The following is a 19,003-nucleotide window of genomic DNA, read 5'->3' as shown; positions in this document are numbered from 1 at the left end:
AAGAGTACCTAATATAGCCCGCTAGTGGGGGGGGGGGGGGTACCATCAGGACTTGAGTAAAAACAGTAGTTTTCTCTCTTCGATCTCATTTGCTGTTTTAGTGCCTGCATGCATGTGTCTTAGTCTTATGTTCCCATGAAGATGGTAACGTGACATTGCCGAAATATAGGAAGTATATATTAAAGTTGATTTTAATTTATATTCCAGTATACATTGTGAATTCCTTAAGTTATTTAATAATCAGCAGGTTACTTAATAAATATTATTAATGTAATTCATGTAAAAGTAATATTAATGTAATTAATGAAAAAAAAAATACTTATTAAGTATACTAAATAATAAGAATTTATTAAGTATACTGAATAGGTATTATTAATGTAGACTGTAATGCATGGGAGAATGTAAAAAGTTGATAATGCAACACAGAAAAGTTTTGGAGCAACTTCATGAAAGCAGTCAGAAGTTTTGTGGGCTTATTGGGGGGATTCACTTCATGAATAATGGTAACGATATCTGATATATTTCTTATATGATAAGAAATATACTTTCTACTCCTACTGCTGGTACTTTCTACTTATCTGATATGATAAGTAGAAAGTACCAGCAGGGATATTTCAAAATACTCTCTAATAGTATGGTAAGAGAATTACAAAGAAGTAGAGAATTAGTGAGTTGCTAACCTAAAATGGAGCCTTAACTAGAAATCACATTCAGAATATTCTTACTAACATTCATTTGGCATTCGGGCACATGTGGTTTTTCTTAACGACAAATTTGCTTAAATTTTATGGCAAAGTCACAAAAGGAAAATGTCAAGGTGATAGTTATGATGTAATTATTTAGATTTTAGTAAATCCTTTGACAGTATAAATAAAAACCAATAATTACGATGTACCATAAAGGATCTTCAGAATGTTAGAAACATAGAATCCCAGGATTCACTATTATGATTCTTGTGCAACATGCTCCTTTCATCAGGATGTTAGAAACATAGAATCCCAAGATTCACTATTATAATTCTAATGCAACATGCTCATAAATGTGTTGTTTCAAGTACTGAAAGAAGTGGAGATTCATATTTAACATGAACAAATACAAGTCTAAAGTTAATGAATACAAGAATGATGTATTCTAACTGACAGAGAATTTAAATTTAGGAATCATGTTGGTAAGAAAGTTAGTAAAACTCAATAAACTGTAGGCTTAATTAAAAGAATCCATCCTCTTAAGGGGAAACTCGAAGGTATAATGCCATCGTACAAGTATGTGCTCAGAACAATACTGGATCATAATGTCTGGAATATGTCTCATCATGTCTATCACCATGGTTTTTAAAAAATTCAAGTATATGTAAAGTATTCAGAATAAAGACTATGTGTGTGGAATAAATGTATTATGGATAGCTAGTTTTGTGAATTTTAAAGAATAGGGTAGGCAAGTAATAATACTGTATGATAATGGTGATTTTACCCACCGTTAATAAAAGGAATGGGATATAAGAATAGGTTACTTGCAATCTAAAGGATTCATCTAACAGGAGATTTAATTAAATATTTAAAAAAATTTAAATGAAGTCTAAACTGGATTACAGTATACATAATATAACAAGGTTTTGCTCTGAAGAGGCTGAAGAAAGCTCTTGCCAGATATAAATCTATGTTCAGATATCGGGGGGGATAAATATATTCCTTCTTTGAGTCGCTCAGAATCAAAGATGCATAACTGGAAGGACACCTCCACAGATCTTTGAGGGAAAGCAAAAAACAAACTGTGACTTATAAACTGACATCCAATCTTCACCTTTGCAAAGTGCAATCTATTATTCGTAACCAATGAATGTTGAATTATTGAGAACTAGCGGCAAATTTTGTAATTAGCTATCCAAATTGTATTTGGTAGTGCAAGTGCCTTACCAGGAACAAGCTGGCTGAGGTTTCGCTCTATTAAACCAACACCCTACTGTTTTCTGCAATTAATGAGATAAAATGAAAAGTCAGCTACTGAAACAAACATCATCAACAAATTTGAAGTATCAATGGAATTCATACTAGCAAAAAAAAAGCTAGAAAAATTTCATGTGTACCTGCTCTCCAGCCAAAAGGCTGCCAGTTTGAATCCTGCCGTTGGCATGGATGTTTGTGATTGTCTGTGGAAATACCAGTGGTGGTCAGCAGCAGATAGTGTTGGTGTAGTTGCGGTCAGTTGGTGATTGAATGGTGGAGATGGAGTTATAGAGCAGGTGCCCTCCGTCGATGAGTCCTTGGACTCCTTGGAGGTGTCAAATAATAACAATAATAATAATATTATTAGTGCTACTGAGAAAGGGGAAAAAAAGACTAACACAAAATTTCAAGTAGAGTTATGTGGGACAAATTTCAAAATAGAGAAATTAAACTTATCTCTGCCCATGGTGCCAAGGAAGATTCTCCTAAAGAAAAAGGGGAGTAAATTTTTGAATCATTAAAGACTGCAGATGACATAAAAAATACAGTAAAGCTAGTCCTTGTAGGAGATCTAAACAGCTGGGTAGAAAATGAATCTGATGCACATACTGATTCATTGTTGCACCACTATAACAAACTAATGAAAAGTTCCAACTACAGCCACATGTGTGCAATGTTACAAACAAAAAGAAAGCAAACCATCCCATACAACAAAAAGTTCCTGTGGTCCCCTCGAGTTTGCTGTGCTGACAGTCAAGTGGAGAAAAATATCTTTGTTAAGTTATGGAGAAAAGGAGAAATCTATAATAAAAATGGTAAGCCATTCCTGGATTTCCATTCAGGACACACTAGTCATCAGTGAAGATCATGTTTCAATATAAAATTTAAGTCGATATCAATATGAAATTGAAATTGGTCACTGAGTTTTATGCAGGAAACTTCAACTGAATTTAAAATGGAGAACCTACAGTGAAATATTATCACAATTTGTAGTGAAGATTGCAAATTAGATGTGGAAATAAACTACAGAATAATCAAAGCTATGGTGGTGAGTAGCGATAGAATACGAAAGAAATCATTCAAAACATTAAACAGCAGTATACAACGTGTACAAACCAACTTTAACTTATGAATAAACAGTTGATCAAATACTGTTAAAAATGAAATTATTAAGGAATCTGACGTGAGTATTTGAATGTGTGAGCAGAGCAAATCTCATGTGATATGACCTTAAACAAAACAGGAGAGAAGAGGTTAGCAAAACAGACGTTCATTGCCACGATAGGAGGAGAAAGACCCATAGGAAGACTAGGTAGAATGACGCTGTTAGAAGTGTTGCTAGAAAATTCCATTTTGACCTATACTCCGCTTGTTCTTCTCCAAGTCTCCCACAATTTTTTTTTTCTCAAGTATTTCCTGCATAAATCTTACCTGGAACACTCAAATGACAAATCTTCTGTAACACTTCTATTTCCCTTTTTATACAGATAAGTATCATAACAGCTTTACCTCAATCATCTGGAATTCAACCATTGATCAGGCCTTATGAATTATGCAGTGTAGTCCTGAATGTGTGAGAACCACAAAAAAAATAATATCTTGAGTCTGATGCAAGTAGACTTTTCACTGACAAAAACATAAATCTTGTTTAATTGGGTGATGCCTCAGCTAGTATGACATTCCATCATACTGTACCATCATTTTGTTTTGGTTTAAGCCAACAAGAAAATTTTATCAGCTAAATCTGACACTGTCAACACATCCTTGTCTGTTCCCAACATCCAAGTACCAAAGGTGAGGATTAGACATTAGCTCTAGTCAAGTTTCCACATTCCTTAAAAAGCTATGTCGAGAGGCCCTCCTATTTATCTAGGTATGACCCACCATTGTAACATTATTACAAATGAGTGTTTCTATGAAGAAAATACTAGAACCATCATACTTACTAAAAACATTTTTCTATTTTCAATCACAAAATTGTACTGTTTGAAAATGTACTGTTACATGGGATAAGTTGTCTAGTATAAAAATCATAAATAAATAGAAATAAAGAAATAATTAAATAAATGACTACTATTATAGTAAGTCTGAACTCATTCTTATCTGTAAAAATCAAAAAACAACCACAAAAAAAAAATATAAATAAATAAAATAAACTCACTGATCGCCAATAGGTTTTGTCTTTGTTTCATTAGACACTGCAATAGACAAAAGAAATTTTTCAATGTCATGCAACTGATGGCGAACTTCCCAAGTTGAATTTTCAGAGATATTGGTTACATCATTTTTCTCAGCCAACTCAATCTGATCTTTTTCTCCTCCACTTAACCATTTTGATGAATCTTCAAATCCTGATAATGTTCTGAAAAATAAATAAATAAATAAATAAATAAAAATAATAATAATATTCAGAACATAGCTATCTTAGACTACTGTCAAAGCCACACTGCTGAGAGTTAAAATTACAACAAAACAATGGGATGAAAAAAGGAATGAATAACAAAATGAAAGCTTTACTTATATATAAATGACTAAATAAAATAAGCATTCACAACTCTACCACGAAAAAAATCACCTACTGCATGTTGTTAGTGTAAAACAAAGTAACCTGGACAGGTCTCTATGAATCATTTGTTGCATTTAGCCAAAAATTAATTTTAAAAAGTTGTTCTAAGAGTCGGTAACTATGATTTTGTGCCCATTCAACAAAAATCCAAATTCTGTTGTACAACATATTTTTGGATATGTTTTTGGATAAGTGACTTTGTTCAAAATTCCATGTTATTACTAATCAAAATATGATATTTCAAGTATAATATATACATTTTGGTAATAAAATTCAAAAACAATAAAAAAATTACTCAAAAACATTACAAGAAAGAACCAGGGAGATATTTTTTAATCTAAGGTACTAATTTCATATTTTATAGGAAATTTAGAAAACCAAGAAAATGTAACAGAAAAAGCAAATCAGGAGAAATGCAAATACTGTATATTTTAAAATATTAAGTTTGTTAATTTCAGAATTTAGCACATTAATATAATTAGGCAAACTCTTAAATATGAATACATTAGAAATGTTATTCTTCTTCTTCTTGTTATTATTATTATTACGCAACACCTCCAGGCAGTGCAAAGACTCATCGAGGGAGGGCACCTACTCTACACCTCTGTCTCCACCACTAACTGCAACCACACCAACAGCATCTACCGCCAACCACCACTGGTATTTTAACAGACGATCACAAACACCATGCCCATGGCAGGATTCGAATCCACAGCCCTTTGGCTGGAGAACAGATATGCTAACCACTCGGCCAACCAGGCCAAGATTATGATAAAAAACTGATCAGTATATGCTTCGTATCCATTTTCATTTACAAAGTCTTTTATCTCTACCATATTTCTAGTGTTTTTCCACATCCCCCCCCCCAAAAAAAAAAAAAATTAAGTATGTTAATGGACAAGCAAAATGACATTTCTTATCTGATTTAATCAACTATTTGCAATTTTATATTTGATTTAATTTCCTATTCCTACAGCAGAAAATCATTTCAACCTCTTCATTACAGAGAAATATAACCTAGCTTACCTCAAATAGGAAAGGTCACTTTCTATCAGTAACTTTGGGTTTACACCATTCTGTGTCAATTTAATCTTTTGCTGCATGCCTGTCCATTTAATTGCTTCAGACCAACTGCCTAAATTTCTGTAACACTCGATGACCTAAAGTATAAATTGCTGTTATACAGATAAAACAAAAAAGAAATGTGAAGTGCTTATAATACTGCAGTCATTTAAGACCTTAATGCTCAGGCAAGAAAGGAAATAAATGAAATTCAAAGTACACTTAACCCTTGGGGAATGAATAAATACTTTATGAATTTTTTTTTTCTTTTGTAGATCATTAACTATCACAGATGCCTTAATGATCACACTAGAGACTGATTGATCTATAATTGTTTGCTTCAATTATAGCTCCAGCTCTGTGTAATGGAATTATTTGCCCTCCTTCCATTCATATAAAAATTACATGTATGAAGAGAATCAAGTTGAATAACAAAGTCAGTGGCAATGCAGTTCATCTCAGCATCATCCAGATACCTTCTGCATTCACTAAGTGTTTTCCTTTTTGATCATTTTTTTCATGGTTTTGCTGAAGGTAGGTCTTGTTATAGTGATCTACTCATGATTCATAATAGGATACTGTCACAGTGAGAATGGACATGCCAAAGCATGAGTAGCCCAATTAAACAAATAGCAAATATTCATTTGCAATTCAGCCATAACATAATTGAATTTCACAAAAATCAGTTTTGAACAAAAGAATCCACTCATTAAAAACTATTCAAAATACTTCAAAGAATAATGTAACCATTAGAATTTAGAATTGTAAAATTTTAGATTCCTTAAATTTAATAAATGCCATTTAATTTCACAAAGAATGTTTATAATAACAAAGGACATAGCACAAAAATAAGAAAATGTTCTTATTTCTTAAGTGACAAAAAATTTAATACAACTAATTAGTTGTATTAAATAAATACAACAAATATCTGGAATTAATTTTTCTGTAAACATTTTCTTTCAGGCAAACTGTACTATTGATTTCATATCCAAATATAAGTGGTATGGTAGTAAGTAATTGGTGCAACATTATTTACAACAAATTAGGATACATTACAAATACAGTAAAATGCATTTCAAGTGGACACCACATGGAAGATGTTCGGCTATTGGAATACCAGTATTACTCTCAGGGTATAGTGCAAACCAAATGAGAACAGCTGAAATTTAATAGGTCAATTATTCAGGGAATAACAGGTAAAATATGAAGGAAAAAGAAACTATATATGTTATATACAATAAATATGGTCAGATGATCCTCAGTATCTTGCACAATCAACTGCTTTTTCTGTGCATGATGTGTAAGGTCCTCATTGGAAGTTTTTTTACTTGGTTAGACCATAAAATATATATTTACTTTAATCCTTTATCCAAGTATAAGCAAACAAAGTTTGCACCTGAAGTATCTTCAGGATGGGCCAACTCGTGGCAAAGGTGGACTAAGTTCTCATCACTTTCCTTAGTATCCCATAATGCAAGTACATCTCCTTGCAGACATGTATATAAGATAAAGGATTAAACTAAATATATAATTTATAGTCTAATCAAGTGAAAAAACTTCCAAAATCTTTCTCTAATCCAGAGTAATTTAATAATAAGGTGTATGACAGCTTTTGGCAACTGGTATATGGAAATATGAGTTCCGCATTGCTTCAACCTTGGTATCACCTCTGGGCCTGGCTCCCACTGAAGAGACCTCAATAAAGGTTGAAATCGGTTAGAAGCTTGGATAATCAATGGCAATGCTGTAGCCCATGAAGTTAACTGAGGCACGGCTGTTGCTGTTACCCCTCAGATAAGATATAAGCAAATGAGCAGCTCTGCTCGGTGGTGGGGTGAGCCTGCCCCGGTGTAGAGCCAACCGGTTCTGAGAGTTCTTCTCAGTGGAAGGTGGGCCTGTTACTGAGGGGCACAATGATGAGTTTTTGGAGTTTGACCTGTACTTGAACATTCGATAAAGGTTGAAACCGGTCTGGGTTGACCCTTCCCATAATGCATAGCATTATACATGTCCACAAGGAGATGTGCTTTGCATTATGGGATACTAAGGAAAGTGATGAGAACTTAGTCCACCTTTGCTTCAGGACTGGGGCCATGAGTTGCCCCAGTCCTGAAGATACTTCAGGTGCAAACTTCGTTTGCTTACACTTGGATAAAGGATTAAATTAAATATATAGCGTAAGGTCCTTTTTTGTGCAAGGCGACTGAATAAAGGGGGACAAGATAGGTGTTCATGGACTGGGTTTCCCACATGCACACAATTATCTAGCTACGAAGGGTAATATGTAAAAATCACCACTCATTGGCCCACGCATTGAATGCGGAGTTCCACGCATCGACTAGAACACAAATCTGCATAAAATCATTTGCAACTGAGGCTTACAACATGGGCTTTAATAACAGGACATTACCTGAATCAAGCTCCACATTACCTGAATCAAGCGTTGTCTTCAATGGACGTGCAAAGAGCGTGTATGGTGGGACGTGGAAACTGTAATGGAGCGTCAATTATGCTACACCGTCTACCGAGAAGATGGACGGATGTGGATATGCCCAGTGAACGTCTCTTGCCAGGGTGCATAACCCCAACTATGAAATTCGGAGATGGTGGTGGATGGTATGGTCCTGTTTGGCCTCCAACCTCTGTTTGTGGTGTACGAACATTGAACTCTAAGAGGAATCTGAACATAGCCCCATTTGATGAGGTTTTGTTTGCAGCGTCCTATCATTCGTAGTCTGCTGAGGCTTTTCCAAGTATATTTCAGTCCAAGTAGGCATCATGTGGAAGATGTTCGGCTATTGGAATATCAGCATTACTCTCAGGGTATAGTGCAAACCATTGTTGAAGTCTTGTCTCTGGAGGAGTTTTTAGGTGGGTAAATGGTTGCTAGAAAGCTATGTCGGGATCTTAGTCTTTGGGGCACTGTAGTCTGGCCAAAACATGGGTGGTGCTCATCATTCATTTGTCTGCTTCTTTCGTCAGCTAAGAATGCAGATCTTCGAATTGAAGGGGTGCAATACCAGCCAAAGTATACAGGTCTCTTAATGTTATAGGTTTCAGGCATCCTGTAATTAAGCAGCAACTTTCATTCAATGCTGGGTCAAGTTTCTCAGCATGGCAGAATCTGGCCCATACAGGGCAGGCATATTCTGCAGATGAATAGCAAAGGGCCAAGGCAGAAGATCTCAGCCTCAGATCTCAAATGGGGGTGCTAGAGTCTGCACCCCCATTTGGGGGAAGTAAGCTTTCTTAGTATATTGTTTCTTGCATTAACTTTTGCCTTTGTTTTTTCTATGTATGTTTTATATGAAAGAGTGCAATCAATAGTCACACCAAGGTAGACCAGGTTCCAGGAATGTTCTATATAAGGGCCTTCCCAAAAAATCTGTAGCTTCTTGTTGGCTTCCTTATTGTTAAGGTGGAAAAGGCCAGTCTGGGTTTTCAAGGGATTTGGTTTTAATTGATTATTGCTATAATATGTGGTTAGATTATTTAACACAGGTGATAGAGTAGTTTCAATGGACTTGAAATTATTTGATTGAGGCTATGGCAAGGTCATCAGCATAGATAAAATTTCTAGTTTCTGGAAGGATGGGGGAGATCATTAACATAGATGTTGAAAATTAATGGTGATAACACACTTTCCTGGGGTAGGTCACTTTTTTGGAGGATGCCAGCAGCTCTTTCTGCCCCCAGGTCCACAAAAAAACATTTATTTTACAAGAGTGACTGGATCAGGAGGACAAGGCAATAGTCTCTAGTTATTCCATATATTTTATTTCTGAGTGTGAGATAGTTTATGGTATCGTATGTTGCAGTTAGGTCGCGAATTTGTGATGTACAGGATCTGCCTGGTCTAAAATCAGTCTGTCAGCAATAAGATGGGGTACAATTAGGGTTTGTAGCCTATTCAAAATTAATTGTTCATAAAGTTTAAAGAGGTTTCTGAGTAGTGATATAGGTCTGTAATTTTTTGATTCAGTTGGAGTTTTCCCTAATTTTCAGAAAGGCCACCACTTTAGCATGCCTCCAGATAGTTGGTATCTTTAGGGTTCTGAGGCAAGTATTGTATATATAACTGTATTATGAAGCAAGTTTACTCATTAATTAGTATTGTAAAATTTTCATTTGGATCAACCGAGCATGGCATGATACCCAATGAGCTCATTTCAGCTATGGTGTAATGCAAAGATTTTGCACTTTATCTTAACATCAAATAGATTTATTTTTGAATCAAACTGTTTACTTACTCTTGCACTCTGGTTTGATATTTCAGTTTCATTGTTTTGTAAGATGAATTCATCACTATACTTGTAAAACAAGTATAGTGATGAATTTATAAAATTTATAATTAATCATGTTAAACATGATTAATTATAAATTTTGTACATGCATTTTTTCTTGTACCTCCCTGAAATATTGGCTATCTGCATATTTTACAAATAAAATTTTCAATATGTACATAAATCATATAAGTTCCAAACCATACTTTTTTATTATACATGCACAAAACTATACTCTTTAACAAGAGGAATGTGGCCTTTAAATATAAAATAAATAAATCTGTTAAGGCTTTTCATTCTGTATATAAGTAGAAGGCAAGGCCATTTTAACCCTATCTAACTTTTGGACACTGAGGAGGAAGTTCAATCTCCACTGTTGCCAATCAGAGAATTAGTTAGCCAAGACAATTGTGGCCTTTAAAGGTTGAGTAGGAGATGGAGGACAGAAGATAAGAAATATAGGAGTTTGTAAAAAGATCTTAAATATAAACATAAGTGGGCTTTTGCACCTTATAGTAGGCAAAGAAGAACTTAGATCATACCTGGAAGATGAACCAAGGGTGTGGTCAGGGAGAATGTGAGGTCCACTTTCTTGTCATGGTATGTGATTGGTGAATAGAGGGTAGGCAGATTCTACAAGTGCATCTTCAGTGAATGCTTTCAAAGAAATATGTGACAGGTGGAAAAACCTCTTATTACGAATGCAAAGGATTACAAAACCATTACAATATTGCCACTTTATCATCACTCTTCTACTTACTGACTAGCTGACTTTAGATAACGCATGGCTGTGCCACCAAGACAGGCAAATGATGAAAATGGATGACCTTGATAAAATGGTCAAATAAGTTAAATTTACAAGAATCAAATCATGGCATCCTTTAACTCCCAATTTATGTGGTCTTCATCAAAATCCACATGAAATACATCAATTTTTTTGATCATTAATGGCATAGCATTTACCAAATTCTCTTAAAAGTCACACAGGATGTAAAACATTTCTATATTTAAAAAAAATCTCTGATTTGTTTCAAAAGATATCAGTCCTGGAAATCTCTTCATATTTCCAGATTAATCATCAAATTTCTAATATGTATTATCCTCAGAAGGTGTACAAGATGCAAACTATATTATTACTAGTTTTTTATCAATAATTTTCATACAAACTATCTGTTATTTGTCAGCATCACAATATCTTTAAATCTGAGTCACCACTAACTGACAATGCGGTGGCTTTTCCTTTTTATTCCTACTTCAAGTATTCATATGTATTCATGGGTGCATTCCTCGAGTGTTTTTGATAGCTGTTGTTCTCTGATCCACCTACACTGTTGTATTCTATGTGCATTTCAGGTCTGATATTACCTTGACACAAGGCCTCAAATATAAGTACTCAAACACATTCATAATCTGATCTGTATGACTGATGCAAAAATAAATCTCAGTTTATCTTATGTTAATGTCATAACAAGCATGGCACTATTTTCTTCAACAAGTGATGATGACTTCCAGAAAGTTTATTCCTGATATGCATCAACAGAGGTACAAGCTACTATGATAGCACTACATAATTAAATATGCATCATTACAAGCTTTCTTACAAAAATTCTCATACAAAGTAATCTGTTAACTCAGGTTCCCAACACCATCAAACATATATTTTTATTCTTCTAAGAGAATACTAATCTTAATCTATCAATCCACCTAGACCTTGGTCTTTCTCTTAACCCAGCTCTTGTAAACCTAACATCAACTATTGCTTTGCTAATGGTAATGATTTCAGGCTTCTTCTTCATATATCATCATGATTAACATGATTCTGCCATGAATGCTATCTGTCTACTCCTCTGCCAGTTTTTATCAGAATTCTTAGAATAGTCTCTAGTCTTTGACAACTGTTTTATTTTTTAAATTAAATTCTCAGATCCATAGGTTACTGGATTGATACCATTTTGCTCCTCACTATATCAGTACTGATTAATCCATATGCAATTTGCCATCTTTCATAAAAACTGTGCCAAAATAACCGAAATTTTTACTGTTCCATAAGTTCTCTTACTGTTTCACAATGTTCTATAAGTTCTCCACTCAGAATGTAGTTGATATTTATCACATGCTATTCATTTTAATAATTTTTGTTTTGTTTTTATAATTGACTTTCATCACATTTTCATGAAATTGGTTACAGCAATATAATTTACTTAAGGAATCCTAAAGTTTGACAGATTGATAGCCAAATATTTAGAAGTATAACATTATCAGAAAAAAGCAACATCTGAGTTTAAGATGTCTGATTTTAATATCAGAATTAATGCTTCTTTCCTTCACATGATCCTGATGATGACCTAGATGATAAATAATGAGAGGAGGCGCAGCGTCTGACCATGTCTTACCTGAGTTTTATATCTATCAATCAAATAAATTTATGATACATACTTCTCTGTCCAAAAGTGTCCCATATTTCTTGGCTGCCACTCAAGTAACTAGTATACATTTCTGGAATGCTCAGTACAGAGAAACTGCTTTATAATATTCACACTGTTTTAGTTCCCTTTTTATAAATGATTATGAAAGCTTTACTCAATCATATAGTATTTGGATTTCTGAACGTGGCTTTCTGAATCACATAGTGTATAACTTTTATACTTCCATATTTGAATGTTTATGGTTGAATATCTATTACTTCGGTCATCTTTCCATGATTCTTATTTCCACCTGAGTCTACTGAAATGTATATTCATGAATACATTCTTGCGTGATATGTTTTATCAGTGTTCTGTTACTGCTTATCGCATTTAATAGTTTTCTAAATAGTGCTGGAGAAAACTGAATCTAAACTTCACATCTGAAAGTTACTTAAAACTATATGATTGCTTCATATTTCAAATTCCCTGTGTATGTTATTACATATCCAGAACTAGTCTGGTGATAACCTTATCAACAATCTGAGCAATACTTTTTTGTACATGTTTTTCTTCTTCTTCTTTGTGTGTGTGTGTGTGTGTGTGTGCAGTGCAAGCATTTATTTTCTCCAAATGTTATATTTAAAAGTATTCCATATGTTTTTGCACCAGTAACACCAAATATGTCAAACCAATATTTCTTTAATTCCAGCACAAATACAAGTCAGCTTCTTCAAAAAATCTTGAACAGAACCTTGAACACCATTATCAATGATGCTTCTTATGATGATGGTGCTATCTTCAAATCTATTGATATAAGGTTGTTAAATTAGCTTAATTTTCAATGTTTGCATGCCTTCCTTGATGAAAACACCAGAAGACTTGTTTAACATGGTAATACACCAGCTAGAGTAACATATAATTGTTTATTCCATCAGTAGTGAAAAAAATTTTAAGCAAATATTTTATCAAATGAAAGCCTGTATTATTTCACAAATGTTTCCAAACTTTGTGTGAGAGAACAAAAAAAAAAGTTTTAAATAATGCAATTAAAGATACAAATTGCTCATTAAAATTATTACACATTTTATTTGTTACTACAGATTTTTTTAAATTATGCAAAATTTCTTTGAATTTTTTTTTCAAAATTTTCCAAGTATATTAAACAAGTACCTGATTAATAAGAAAAGAATGGAGAGTAGGATCACTCTCATTCATATCAGTGTCACTAACAGTCAGATGAGAAAATGTTTCCTCTATATCCTCTTCACTCTCAGTAGGGATTTCCTTTTTCTCTTCTGGTTTAATAAGAGTAGGTTCTTTTACTTTATTTTCTATCTGTTCTGAATTTTCAAAGGCACTTTGTGTAGGATTTGAATTATTCACCAAGCAACGAAGAATGCAACTGTATTCATGAGAAGCAGTTTCGAATCTAACAGATTTGTAAATTGGAAAGGGGGAAAATCAATTAATAATCCAGCAGAAATCAATTTCTTAACGGACTGACTAAAATCATTTAAAAATCAAATGTTATTCCACACAAAACTACTTATTATATGCTATTCTCTAAAAAATGCTGAAATTTTTCTTGTGAAAACAAACAACATAAGCAGGATACGAAGATAGTGTTGATACCCAAGATGAAACTGACAAAAAATAACAGAAAGATCAACAAAAGCAAATACTGCTTTCGAGAGATTGAAAAATATATGAAAAAGATCCAAATATTATAATAAAATCAAAATATAGATATTCAGTAGTTATGTCAAGGCTACACTTGTTATATGGATCAGAAAACATGAATAAAATATTAAAAATATTATGTCCCAAATAAAACAATGAAATTATAAGACTTGATAGAAGCATGACAACCTATGTTTTCTGATAAAAACATTGTATTTAATGTTAAACTTTAATAAAATCTTGATTAAAAAATGCCAAAAACTGCTTGAAAGTTATATATATATATATATATATATATATATATATATATATATATATATATATATATGGGGTGCTTAAGGGTCAAAGCTGTATAACTGAGAGGAGACCTCCACATAGCCTTTAAAGGAATGCGGAGAACCGACCAGGGCTTCTGACCTAATGTGCACCCTGTTGGGTATCTCCTTTGATACTGAACGAATGAGGATGGGCTGGCAATTTGGGATTTAGCCGACCAAATTGTATTCTTATTGGTTAAACCAAAATAAAAAATGATGGTACAACATGACAAAATTTCATGCCGGCTGGGGCGTCGCCCGGTTAAACAAGGCCCCCGTTGTTTTCGCCAGGGAACCAGGGCGAACAGCGAAAAGTCAGCTACTGGAACAAATCTGAAAACAAACCCCAACTCAACATCACCAGAGTTAAAGATCGGTACTATCAACGTAAGAAGCCTGAATGGCAAAGAAATGGAGCTAGCTGAGGAATTAGATAAGTACCAGATCGACATAATAGGGGTGACTGAAACAAAAAAGACCAAAACTGGTGAGATCTTTCTGAGCAATAAATACAAAATGTTATATTCAGGCAATGACAATCAAGGAAAAGAAGGAGTAGCCATAGTATTCAACACAAAATACGAGGCTAATCTTCTTGAATGGCAGTCAGTCTCAAGTAGAGTAATGTGGGCAAATATGAGAATGGAGAACTGGACAATGAGACTTATTTGTGCCTATGGTCCCACAGAAGGTTCTACTAAGGTAGAAGTGGAGGAATTTTTTGAGGCTTTAGAAAAAGCAACTGACACAATGAAAAAGGAAAAGTTGGTACTTGTTGGGGATCTAAATAGTAGAGTAGAAAATGATTGTGAGACATACAAAAATATTTTGGGAAAATTTGGAGAAAAGAGCAAAGCTAATAATAATGGCAAATATCTGTTGGATTTCTGCTCAGGACATGGACTGGTTATTACTAACACCATGTTCCAACATAAAAATGTGCACAAATTCACATGGAGAGAAGAGGCTAGGAATAAGAAAAGTCTCATTGACTATGTTATTGTTGATAGTGATGTTTTCTCCCTGGTGCAGGACACCAGAGTGTACAGAGGATTTGAAATTGGAAGTGATCACTATTTAGTCTTAAGCAGGATAAAATTGAATTTCATATTGAAAAGAATAACATGTAAGAAAGTTTTAAAGCGAATAAAAGTTGAGCAGCTATCAGATGTGAACTGTAGACTAAAATACAGAAAGATTATTGAAAAGAAAATGAAAGAGTTTGAGAACAGGAATCAAACCTTGGAGATTCAGTGGCAAACTCTGAAGGAAACATTGATTGATTCTGCCAGAGAGGCATGTGGTGAGGTTGTGTGCAAGGATAAAAAAATCAGAACTCCCTGGTGGACACAGGAAGTTAAAGAGGCAGTGAAGGAAAAGAAGAAAGCATATCAAAAGTTCCTGGCAAATAAATCAGCTTTTACTCTTACAGAATACAGAGACAAATGTAAGAAAGCTAAACAGTGTGTAAAACTAGCTAAACAAAAGTCATGGGAGGACTTTGGCAAGAATATAGAAAATAAATATCAAGAAGGTGGCAAAATATTCTGGAGGTTGTTGAAGAAGCTTAGGAATGGAGGAAAGAGTGCTGTAAAAGGAATTAGAGATGATAAAGGTGAAATGAAAACAGGAGAAAAAGATATCCTTGAAGTATGGAGTAATTACTTTGAAAAACTGCTAAATGAAACAAGCAGTGATGACATCACAGTGATAAAAAACACTGACCAGGCATGCAGTCAGGAATACATATCCATACTTGAAGTAGAAAAAGCCATCAAAGGCTTGAAATGTGGAAAGGCAGCAGGAGTAGATGATATTCGACCAGAAATGCTGAAGTATGGTGGTATAAGAGTCTTACAGTGGCTGCACTGCATAGTTCAGAAAGCCTGGACAGAGGGACGAATTCCCGATGATTGGAGTAGAGCTCTCACAGTACCCATATATAAAAAGGAAAATAAAACTGCATGTGAGAATTACAGAGGTATTTCCCTACTGAGTGTTCCTGGCAAGATCTATGCAAGTATACTTGAGAAACGGTTGAGAAGAATTGTGGAAGAAAAGCTTGGTGAAGAACAAGCTGGATTCAGGCCAAATAGAGGCTGTCAGGATCAGATCTTCACTTTACGACAAATAGTCGAGAAAGCATGGGAATATAACAAAGATCTGTATTTAAGTTTTGTCGATTTGGAAAAGGCATATGACAAGGTGCCAAGAGAGAAGCTATTCAATACGCTGCAGTTATATGGTGTCAATGGGGCATTATATCAAGCAATACTTAGTCTTTATTTGAGTTGTGAGTCAGCAGTTAGAATTGAAGGAAGTACAGGAAGATGGTTTAATGTTAAATCTGGTGTGAGACAAGGATGTACATTATCCCCTCTCTTATTCATTATCTATATGGATCACATTATGAAGGAATGTGGTATTAAACATGATATCAAAATTGGAGATGTTAATGTCAGCTCTTTGCTTTATGCGGATGATGTTATACTTCTAAATAAATCCGCTACAAGTCTGCAAGATTCTCTGACTAAATTGAATAGCTGTTGTAATAGATATGGTATGAAGGTCAGCAATAAAAAGACAAAGACAATGAAAATAGGCAGAATCATTGAAAATGTCAACTGTGTTGTGAATGGAGAACCTGTGGAACAAGTAAAACATTTCAGCTACTTAGGCACAATTTTTACTGAAGATGGTAAACTAAATATAGAAATAGACAACAGAATCAGCAAAGCTGGTATCGTGGGAAGTCAATTGAATAAATTCATATGGAATAAGAAAGAAATTAGTCAGAACACTAAATTAGCTGTATATATACAAGACTGTGTTCAAACCAATTTTAACTTATGGATCTGAGAGCTGGGTCAGAAGTAAATCACTTGACCAAAGACTAGAGACCGCAGATATGAGAGTCCTGAGAAAGATTAGAGGCGTGAACAGATGGCATCAATGGCAATATCATATTAAAAATGAGGATATTAGGAAAGAACTTGACATTGTTAGCATCCAGGAATGCGTTAGCAGAGCTAATCTCAGATGGTATGGTCACTTAAATAGAATGGGAGAGGAAAGATTAGCAAAACAAGTGTTCTCTTTCAGGTTGGCAGGAAAACGACCCAGAGGAAGACCAAGATATAGGTGGATTGATACGGTACAAAGTGCCTTAGACGATAGAAATATAAGATCTGATAATGTTGGAGTCTTGACAAGTAACAGACTGATTTGGAGGAAAACTGTAGATAGGAAGTTAGTAATGATGTAATTTTTTCATGTAGTACTGTCATATCCTGTACACCCCTTGAGGGTACATGGCAGGAATTTTATGATGATGATGATGATGATATATATATATATATATATATATATATATATATTTTTTTTTTCAGAATTCATTTTTACTCAGTTGGAATATTATGAAAAACCTTTAATGACTAATACCAAGAGATAAAAAGATGACATGATATATTTGAAAAGATACTACTCGTTTACTAGTTTCGTTGAATTGATCAACATCTTCAGATATCACAATCAAAGAAGTATATAAAGAATTACAGAGACTTAAAATTGTAATAACAGAACAAGTACAAAAAGACAGTAGTGTGTTTGAAAACAAAATGCAAGCTTGAGATCCAAACAAACGTATATTACGCACTGCCGCAAGTGCGCCAGTACTGAACAGAGGCAACGTGTGCATCAGAGAGAGATTAAAACTCAGGTTGTTGTTGATATGAGAAGAATCTAGAGAAATTTCCCTAGATTTGACAATCTTTCTTTCAAGTTCATCATAACACACATGGATGTTATAAGTTTGAGTCCAGTTCACAATATGTTGGTGGCCTTCATCTGAGTTAGCTGAAAAGAGAACGTGGCTAGAGAGAGCGCTAGCTCTAGTCCTGTTATATGAGATGTCTCGACGATGTTCTTCCAAACGTAGATTTTATGTGATTGTGGAAAGCCATATTATGGCTAGACTGCTAAATCCATCCTTCTACGTTTGGAAGAACATCGTCAAGACATCTCACATAACAGGACTAGAGCTAGCGCTCTCTCTAACCACATTCTCTTTTCAGCTAACTCAGACGAAGGCCACAAACATATTGTGAACTGGACTCGCACTTCTAACATCCATGTGTGCTATGATGAACTCGAGAGAAAGATTGTCGAATCTAGGGAAATTTCTCTAGATTCTTCTCACATCAACAACAGCCTGAGTTTTAATCTCTCTCTGATGCACACGTTGCCTCTGTTCAGTACTGGCGCACTTGCGACAGCGTGTAGTATACGTTTGTTTGGAACTCAAGCTCGCATTTTGTTTTCAAACACGCTACTGTCTTTTTTTACTTGTTCTGTTATTACAATTTTAAGTCTCTGTAATTCTTTATATACTTCTTTGATTGTGATACCTGAAGATGTTGATCAATTCAACGAAACTAGCAGTATCTTTTCAAATATATCATGTCATCTTTTTATCTCTCGGTAGTAGTCATTAAAGGTTTTTCATATATACATATATATATATATTGTAGTTTCTATTTATTTGGCTTGTAGACATTTTAAAAATAATAATATACTGATTAAAAAACCGAGAAAGGAAGGAAAAACTTTAATAAACACGACTAGTTTCGTCGGAACACCGACTTCTTCAGGTGTTTAAATAATTATAAAAAACTGGAAAAACTTATAACAAGTTAAATAACATGGACTTCTCAGATAAACAAATTGGAAATCGCAACAGTCAAATTTG

The 19,003-nt window shown here is 34.1% G+C and overlaps 1 protein-coding gene across 1 annotated transcript in view; it reads right to left on the bottom strand.

Annotated features, from left to right (window-relative positions):
* Positions 1–19,003, bottom strand: part of nonC (serine/threonine-protein kinase Smg1) — a 1,124,353-nt gene that overhangs the window by 780,218 nt on the left and 325,132 nt on the right. Inside the window, exons 22-24 of the mRNA XM_090398044.1 lie at positions 13,430–13,688; positions 5,536–5,669; positions 4,105–4,305 (exon numbers count right to left, since the gene is read on the bottom strand). Coding sequence (XP_090254170.1) covers positions 4,105–4,305; positions 5,536–5,669; positions 13,430–13,688 — 594 coding nt within the window. The remainder of the gene's footprint in view (positions 1–4,104; positions 4,306–5,535; positions 5,670–13,429; positions 13,689–19,003) is intronic.

This window comes from Typopeltis vanoorti, chromosome 9 (assembly GCF_054136105.1).
Source record: "Typopeltis vanoorti isolate ZY-2024b chromosome 9, IOZ_Tvanoo_1.0, whole genome shotgun sequence".
Lineage (NCBI taxonomy): Eukaryota > Metazoa > Arthropoda > Arachnida > Uropygi > Thelyphonidae > Typopeltis > Typopeltis vanoorti.
The sequence above is the reverse complement of the archived record's forward strand: the minus strand, read 5'-3'. Positions and strand labels throughout refer to the sequence as shown.